The sequence below is a fragment of the Puma concolor genome, chromosome B2 (genome assembly GCF_028749965.1).
Source record: "Puma concolor isolate L17-30 chromosome B2, mPumCon1.1.hap2, whole genome shotgun sequence".
Classification (NCBI taxonomy): domain Eukaryota; kingdom Metazoa; phylum Chordata; class Mammalia; order Carnivora; family Felidae; genus Puma; species Puma concolor.
This window is the reverse complement of record NC_141671.1, coordinates 5492514-5501392: the sequence shown is the minus strand read 5'-3', so window position 1 is coordinate 5501392 and position 8879 is coordinate 5492514. Positions and strand designations below refer to the sequence as shown.

Genomic DNA, 8879 nt, shown 5'->3' with positions numbered 1-8879 from the left:
TGGCCAACTACAGCTCACAAGCCAAATGTGGCCTGCCACCTGTTTCTGTACAACCCGGAGCTGAGGATGGTGTTTGTATTTCCAAGTGACTGGGGGGCAGGGGGGGGGGATCAAAAGGATAGTATTTCACGACACAAAATCATGTGGAGATTCAGATTTTCGATTCCATCCATAAAACTCTATTGAAACACAGCCACGCCCATTCATTTCACATCGGATCCACGGCCACTTTGTGAGCAGAGCTGAATACTGGCGCCACAGCCAGTGTGGCCTGCAAAGCCTACGTCATTTACTCCGACTCTTTACAGAACACGTTGGCCGTCCCCTGATCTAGAGATCCTGAGCCTGAGGGAGAGACTGATCTTCCTGTGTTTACCAGGCATTCTCTTATTTTATTGAACACGTGTGTAAGAAGCACTTTTCTGGGCATTGCTCCAACGAGTTCTCACCAAGAATTTGCCAGCAATTATCGCGTGACTCAGGTGAAATTATCCAGATAACACAAGTCTGGCGGCCTAGAGAAAACTCCTCAGTTTCCTTTCCCCAGCTAGGCAAGGATTCTCATTGCAACGGCCTATCTTCATCTGTTGTATTTACCCCTTTGAGTGGCTTTCAAACACGATTTTGGGCCACGTGTTGTGTCTTTTTTTCCCTTATTCTCATGGAAAGACTCCGTGAAGAGAGATCAGAAGCACAATGCAAAGAAATCTATTTTATTGGTAACTTACTAACTTTCGATTGTGGCATGTGACTGCCTTCTCAGAAGGCTGGAGCCGGGATTTTAATTATTCATGTGCAGCTATGTGAGATAGCATTTTACTTGAATAATAGCTATGTGGTGATTTGTGTGTGTGTGTGTGTGCCATATGTGTGTATGTTTAATTAATAAATGTTGCATTAACAGAATTTCCTGTTTCTGCGTTAGGGTCTCTGGTGGTGGTGGTTTTTTTTTTCCTTGCTGGTTCGTTTTCAGTTTACATTGGATATTATTAGACCAGTTCAGATATGTATGAAGACGCTTAGCAGACTACACCATCCCAAGCCTGCTGCTTTGGCATAAAGATGATTGTGAGCTGAAGATGCCCTGGAGAAGCAGATGCCAGAAAAGCTCTCTGCCTTCCCCCTATTTTCTTAAAAGCCGGACCTAAGTTTTCAAAGGTGCCCCATCCTCTAGGAAGGACTGAGGTTGGTCTCCGGAGACGACTCAAGACCCGGTCAGCCTGGAGAGGGCACCAAAGGAATCTATAGAACAGATTTTCCCAACTGGCCTTTATCTCCCAACTGGCCTTGAAAGCCTACGACTGCTTCCCTCTGTCCTGCCAATTCTCTGCACATTGATCGTTCTTTGTTGAAGGTGCTCTGTAAGCCAAAGGGTTGAGCCACCTCTCTGTTCCTCATTCTCCCCCGTGTCTCCCACGTTTGCATGAGGCATGCCTGTTCATCAACTTCTGTGTGCTTCTCCCTTGTTCCTGTAGATTTCAGGGCAGGGGGCTCAGCCAAGAACACAGAAAGTAGAGGGAAAGTTATTTTTCCCCTCCTGCATGGGTAAATAGAGCTCCCTCCCTGGAGACCTGTGGTCTGTGAATGCCTCGGGCCAGGAGCCTGCAGGTGACATTTTGTATCCCGGCCTCTGTCCTGTGATCTGGCCTCATTAGATGTTTGCCAAACTGAACGGAAAACATACCTGGTTTGTAAATGTGGCCACGTAACAGCATATTCTCCAGCTTTCCACATTTGCCAGCCTCACTCTTCTGCTCTTCCTGTTAATCCATTATGTACTTTTTCCCAAGTTTGGGTTTTTCCGATACTGAAAGGTATGGGGAAGAAATTCCCTGAAACTCTGCTCTTCAGATATAATCACTGTTAATTATTTTAACAATGTATATTTTCGCCCACGGTTCGTTTATATTTTAAGAAATTTCATGTGACCTTGCCGAATGTGACATTGAACAAAGGTAGATTTTTCATTAGAAGAAAGAGCAGTGCCACTGGATACCTCTCTTTGTCATTCCATTGATCTCATGCATTTCTTTTCACCTGATTTGATTTTTTTAATGCTTATTTATTTTTGAGAGAGAGGCAGAGCATGAACAGGGGAGGAACAAAGAGAGAGGGAGACACAGGACCCAAAGCAGGCTCCAGGCTCTGAGCTGTCAGCGCAGAACCCGACGCGGGGCTTGATCTCACAGACCATGAGATCATGACCTGAGCCGAAGTCGGATGCTTAACCAACTGAGCCACCCAGGCGCCCCATCACCTTCTTTGATTTTTAAAAAAAATGAACATGGGGGGCAGGGCGCCTGGGTGGCTCAGTCAGTTAAGCATTGGACTCCTGATTTTGGCTCAGGTCATGATCTGACAGTTTGTGGGTTAGGGCCCCACACTGGGCTCTGTGCTGACAGCATGGAGCCTGCTGGGGATTCTTTCTCTCTTTGCCCTCCTCTGCTCTCTCTCAAAATAAGTAAATAAACTTAAAAAAAAATGAACATATTGTAGTATTGTATTTAACTCATTAATGAGGAACCTGGTAAGGGTATTATAACCAGTGGAAAGGAGAAGCCAAAAGCTCCCCAAACTTGTATGGATGCACAACACTGAAACGGACGAGAAAGTGGAAACACACTGTGTAGGAGGGAAATCAGTCAAATTCTAGGACCCACAGAATTTGCATTTGCATTTGCATTTGGCATCTTTCTTCTCTACAATGTTAAAGTCAGAAAATGCCTCCAGGGCAATGAGTGTGAGAACCAGATAACCCAGGAAATAACCCTTCGCTGTGAATAGACAATGCATAGTTTTCCACTGAAGCTGTTCTTCATTTTGATTTTTAAAATTACTTCATTACCAGCAGAAAACTCTCCACTTACCTCTTAATTTGTGGGGTTTTTATGTGCTCGGCCTAGGCCAGTACTTAGAAGCGTTATTTTCCATCTTCCTACCTTTTCTTCCATTCTTTCAGTAAATGTTCACCTGCTACAGCTTTGTTTCTAATTTAGCCTGCAACAAATTAAACAGCAAATTAGTGTGGTCTTCATTTATGAGGTCTGGGAAACTCTCTGGAAAAACAGCAGGTCCTACTTATTCTGAGAGCATGGAAAAGCTAACCAACATATTCTATTTGCACGTGTTATTTATAAATGAATGGAAATGGGTTTGGAAATCAGCAGTCTGCAAGTTTATCTATTTTTATCAGCTAACGAGAATGGTATCGCCACAGGTTAGGCCACAGACAGTCCTCTGTCCCAGTGTCCTAGGACACGGATGTTTTTGCAGGTACTTGGTCAGATTAGGGAAGACTGAGCTTTCTCTCTGTTGTGCTAAGGACTCAGGCCTTCAACTCTGGGCTCATCACCTTCAGGACAGAGGTGATAATACTAAGTAGGCTTCAAATACAGGAAATTTGTCCATTTACTAAACTCGTATCAAAAAGGGAGACTCTGTTTAGCTGGAGACAAGCTGGCTTTGCATTTTTGTTTAACCTGTTCCTGACATTAACGGAAAAGCTTTTAGCATTTCCCTGTTAATCATGAATCTGTTTCCTCTCAACATCTTTCCACCCTTTATTCTGAAATAATTACAAATTCACAAGAGGCTGCAAAAAGAACAGATTCCTCTGTAACTTGCACCCATTTCCCCCCAGAGGCTACTGCTTACAGAACCAACAGCAGGAAACTGACATTAATTAGTATCATACTATTAAGTCAGTCCTTCTGCCAGTTTGCCCAGTTTTCATGTATGTTTAGATGTGTGGAATCCAACTTAAGCACATCAGCAGGTAGGTTTGTGCAGTCACTGCCACGATCAAGATACGGAGCTATTTCACCCCCACCAAGGAAATCCCTCCTCCTATCTCTTTATACTTAGCTGGCTTTGAAAGTACAGTCACTTGGCCAGGTTTCTTGTTAAATTTTCATTCAAGTGTAACGTGCATGCAAAGAAAGGCGTATGTAAGTGAACTTGCTGAATCTTCACAAATGGGGACACCTTGTGACTGGGCACCAGAGAAAGAAATGGAGCACTGCCAGGCCCTGCCTGCAACCCTTTGGAATGACCAGTTTTTCAGGGAAGTCTTTGGACTACAGCTCTCTCTCTAGATGCCAGGAAACATTTCAATTTCCCCCAAGATCAAAAGGAAAACACTTCTGCTTTGGGAAAGCTTTAAAGTAAGAGTTCATGCTAAGTTTCAGGTGGGCTCAGACTTAGAGATTTTTTATTTTGTTTTGAATGTATTTGCAATAGTGGAAAGTCATCACTGTTGAGATTATAAAGATTGGACGCAAAGGGCAGTTTGGGTCTCTCAGTGAATGAATACAGAGCTCTCGCAGGACCGAGGGCGACCTTGGAGCCCTGAACCTAGTTTAGGCAACCACAGTAGTCCCATCCCCATTACAGGGCTCTTTACTTCAGCATTTTCCTGGTCCAAGTTGCTAATGGATTCATTTAAATGGCCTGGAAAGGAGGAAACGTGACGGATAAAAAGCTCCAAAAGTGGATGTATATTATACGATCCCATTTATATGAAACTCTCGGATATTCCAGCCAATCTGTAGTGACAGTGGATCGGCTTGCCTGGGGAGGGAGAGGTTACCAAGAGTCAGAGAAAATTTCATCTCAACCGTGGTGACGTTTTCCCGGTTGTACACACTCCAACACTTACCAAGTTGTACTACGTGTTTGCAGTTATTATGAGTCCGCTATACCTCACGTACCATTTAAGTCAACGAAGCTTTGATGCCAAGACTTTTACCCCAACCCAGTGGCTGGCTCGCTCATAAGCAGCCCATGTAACAGGCAGGCACGGCTGTGAGGCTTTAGGGAACCGACAGGTGACACGCCACCGTTCCAGAGTTCACAGCTGGGAACGCGACCACGCGGGAGGTACACAGTCGGGGTACACAGAAAACACGCGGGTTCCGCGGTGGGGAGAAACCGGGTTGGGGACTAAGGCTTCGGTCCGCACACCTTCGCCAGCTGCAGGCCTCCTCCGGCAGGGAGCGCTCGGCCGTTAACGTCGGGGCAGAAGTGAGGGCCTCGCGCAGGACGAGAGGGCCCCCTGCGGGACGGGCCATCCAGCGCCCAGAGAACCGGCAGGGAGCTCTTTGCAGGCTCACGAGGGACCAGCCGCCCCCCCTCCCCCCGCGCAGGGTGCCCCGGGGAACTCACAGCGGGGGCGGGGGCAGAGCTGAGCTTGCGCAGTTCCTCCCGCGGGGGGTGTCTGCGGCTGCGCGCATTGTTCCGCGAAGGGCCTGGGAGTGGGTGTGTGAAGTTGGGGCGGGCTCCGGAGACCGCTCTCCGCCTTCTTCGGTCACAGACACCATTGGCCCCGTAATGCGGAGCTCAGGTCCTCCTCCACGGACTGGAAGCCAGCGTTGAGGGTCTCGCTGGCCGGCTTCTCCATCGCAGCTGCCGGGGAGCATTCCCTCCACTGGGGACGCGCAGCGCTCCCGCGCCCCGAACGCCGCCCTGCCGGGCCTCCGATGCACCTGCCGTCAGGGTCCCCCGTGGTGGAAGGGAGGCAGAGGAGGTCAGGCACAGACCAGGGGCGGCGGAAGCAACTTTGAAACCCAGAGCCGTGGCGCAGGTGTGACCGACCCAAGGCGAGAGACGAAGGAGGCGTCTTGTGTCCTTACCACCCGAAGGAATTCCTTTGCATCCCAGGAACAGATGGTCCGAAAAGGCCACTGAAAATTGCCCTCCTAACAGTTGAGGGTGGGAGGTCTTTGGGTAGTGAGGGAGGTGGGAGGAAAGATGGGCTTTACAGCTTAAAATTTTCACATTCAGTTCCCGGATCTACCACTTTGGGGCTGTGGTCCTTCCAAGGTGGACTGTCAGTCAGGACCGGTTGGGAGTACACAACACACGCATTATGCACACAAAGGTTTTAGCAAATGTGCGCTTCCTTTTTCACCCCTGCCCTCTCCCCCCACCTCCTATTTGGGCTTCATTCCCCGGTGCCAGAAATTTCTGGTCGTGCACAAAATTATGCAACTCTGTTCACGAGGTTATGGCACACATTAACGAAGATAAAGATCGGTGTAAAAAACATCACAGCTTCCTTCCGACATCACAGGGTGTGGCTAGTAACACAAAGTGGAAGCATAAGGCAAAGAAATTATTTTTTCAAATAAAATTATAGTCTTAAACTTTTTAGTTGTGCCGTTCCCCATAAAATACAGTAATTAAAAACAAGATGATCTCATGAGGATGACTATTACCAGAGAAAACAAAAGCATCTTGAAAGCTTAAATTTGTTTCAAAGACCCATGGGACCTTTTCTCACTTGTTGCCACCCTGATGGTTTAAACCTGGTGGTTTAATCATAGTTTTACAGAAACTTGTACATCAGGATATTATTTAGGTGCGTGCATTCACACCCAAGGCCATGACATTGGTGCTCTGTGCTGTGATGGATCTCACCTCTCTTCTAATCTTCCCAAAGAATGCCAAGGGCACCAGCCTCAAGACTATGGATGGAGAACAAGCACGAACCAACCAGCTTCACTCTAGTTCACTGCCCTGGGATGCTCTGCAGTTGGGGATGGCTTGAGGTTTTTTTTTTCCCCATATATTTTATTTTTATTTTTATTTTTAAAAAAAATTTTTTTAAACGTTTATTTATTTTTTTGGGACAGAGAGAGACAGAGCATGAACGGGGGAGGGGCAGAGAGAGAGGGAGACACAGAATCAGAAACAGGCTCCAGGCTCCGAGCCATCAGCCCAGAGCCCGACGCGGGGCTCGAACTCACGGACCGCGAGATCGTGACCTGGCTGAAGTCGGACGCTCAACCGACTGCGCCACCCAGGCGCCCCTTCCCCATATATTTTAAAAGATTTATTTGGTAGAAAAAATAAACCACTTTTTCTAAATATACTTTGTAGACATAAATACATTTTTTAAACATATGAAGCGAATGTCTAGATCAATCCATTATTATGGAAAGTATCTGTAGGGGCCAATTATCATAGCCATACCATCCTAATTAAGACTGACTGTATTTCAGAGTTTGGGAATATACACAAAGTTGCTGAGTCATTACCACTATGGCCCTCCAAATGCATGGCCTATGTACACACTCAACAAATGTTCCATGAGTTAATCAACACTTTTATCATGTTTAATGGAAACTGGGGCTAAGAGAAGCTTCAGTGTTGTTTGTTTTTCTAGGAGAAAGAAAAGGCCAGGAATGTTAACATGCTACCTTCAACTTTCAACCTACTGGTCATTTCTCCCCACTCCCCTTTCTATCTCCTCTGGACCTCATAATATGATTCTTACTTAGCTCACAGATTTCTAGGACCTGCTGTCCACAGAGAACACAGAAAGCTTGCTACATAAAAGACAACCCACATCTCAGAGGAACCACTTTAATATAGACAGCCATCTGACTGTATGGGTCCTACCAGAGAAAGCATGTTCCGAACGTCGTCCTGAAAGGCCATCACAGCTCCTAAGAGAAATCAGCCCTCTTTAATTCGTGTTTAACTTTACCTAAGGGTCTGCAGATAGAAACAGGTGTTAATTTTTAACATGGGTAATATAAATACTGTGCCAGCTACAAAACACAAACTCTTTTAAGTATATACCTAGTATCTTACCCAACCTTTACCCCTATTAACAAGCATCTTTGTTAAAAGAGCAATGTTTCTGTTTTGTTTCATGTCTCAAACACCCCAAGAAAACCAATCTTTTAAATTTAGGGGCACACATCCAGCCCAGTGTGAAAGGACACTGATGCACAATTCTAACAAGAGTTAGTTCTGTGTTTGAACTCCCACTGACTGGTCCTGGATTACAGCGTTCCTGTGCGGGGCCTTCGGGTTTACAACCGCTCCGTCATCTGTCCTCGGAGCCATAGCTGAAGGAAGCCCCGTTTCTGACGGAACCATTCATAGAACCTTTTGGATCCCCTCTCTCCATCCGTTCTCAGCTGAAGATTGTGTCCCGATCACTGTCAAACTCAGACTCGGACACCATCAGGCCGGAGTTGTGCTCCGTGCTTCGGTGTTTGATACCTGGGAGCAGCAGACAGACGCATCTTGGGGGAAACGGCCTTTCCATTCTCAGCTGTCATTCTGGCTGTAGGTCCCACATACCCAGCTGTGCTCTCTGCACCTTCAGAGCGTCACTCACAACACAGCACGACTTGGGGTTCCTAGTGAGCATCGACGTGGGCTGTGTCACACCTGAGCTTGAGCCCAAGCTGTGACACTTACCAGCTGCGTGATGCTGGACAAGATGCCTAACCTCTCCGGGCTTTCAGTCTCCTTCTCCATTAAAAACTGGGAGACCACAAAGCATCTACTCCACGGGTTTTTTTTTTTTAATGTTTATTTACTTTTGAGACAGAGAGACACAGAGTATGAGCAAGGGAGGGGCAGAGAGAGAGGGAGACACAGAATCGGAAACAGGCTCCAGGCTCTGAGCCGTCAGCCCAGAGCCCGACGCAGGGCTCGAACTCACGGACCGCGAGATCGTGACCTGGCTGAAGTCAGACGCTCAACCGACTGCGCCACCCAGGCGCCCCAGGTAAGGAAGTTTTAAAAATACATCTTACACGCAGCAGTAAGAGGTAAGCATGCACTGGTGTTGCTTTGGTGATATTTCACAGAGGATGCAATGAGGGGAGTAGGGGCTTTGGACAGGAGGACAAGGGAGGCATGGGGTGTGCAGACAGGCCCCAGAAATACTGGGAGAAGCAGACGGCCTGGCCCAACCCATCATGGGCACTTGCCAGCTCTGTTACTCGGGCAGGTGGCTAAATTTTTCTGCGTCTCAGTTTCGTCTTCTGTGAAATGGGGATAATCATAGTACATCCATCACAGAGCTATTGTGATATTAAATGGGAGAAATTAAATGGGTGATGTGCCTGAACAGGGTG

The 8879-nt window shown here is 47.0% G+C and overlaps 1 protein-coding gene and 1 long non-coding RNA gene across 5 annotated transcripts in view; both read right to left on the bottom strand.

Moving 5' to 3' along the window:
• Positions 1-697: 697 nt before the first annotated feature.
• On the bottom strand, positions 698-5203 carry LOC147580691 (uncharacterized). 4 transcript variants are annotated; one of them, XR_015250983.1, is made up of 4 exons: positions 4710-5144; positions 2868-2997; positions 1685-1807; positions 698-1469 (listed from the first exon to the last, which is right to left on the bottom strand). It is a non-coding gene; the product is annotated as an uncharacterized LOC147580691 (long non-coding RNA). The 4 variants fall into 4 exon arrangements; XR_015250984.1 differs by having other exon boundaries at positions 698-1220; XR_015250985.1 differs by lacking the exon at positions 4710-5144 and adding an exon at positions 5164-5203 and having other exon boundaries at positions 698-1807.
• A 740-nt stretch (positions 5204-5943) lies between these two features.
• KIAA0319 (KIAA0319 ortholog) overlaps positions 5944-8879 on the bottom strand; it is a 121848-nt gene continuing 118912 nt past the window's right edge. The window contains 2 exon segments of the mRNA XM_086705990.1: positions 5944-6077; positions 7402-8013. Coding sequence (XP_086562116.1) covers positions 7835-8013 — 179 coding nt within the window. The 3' untranslated portion in view covers positions 5944-6077; positions 7402-7834.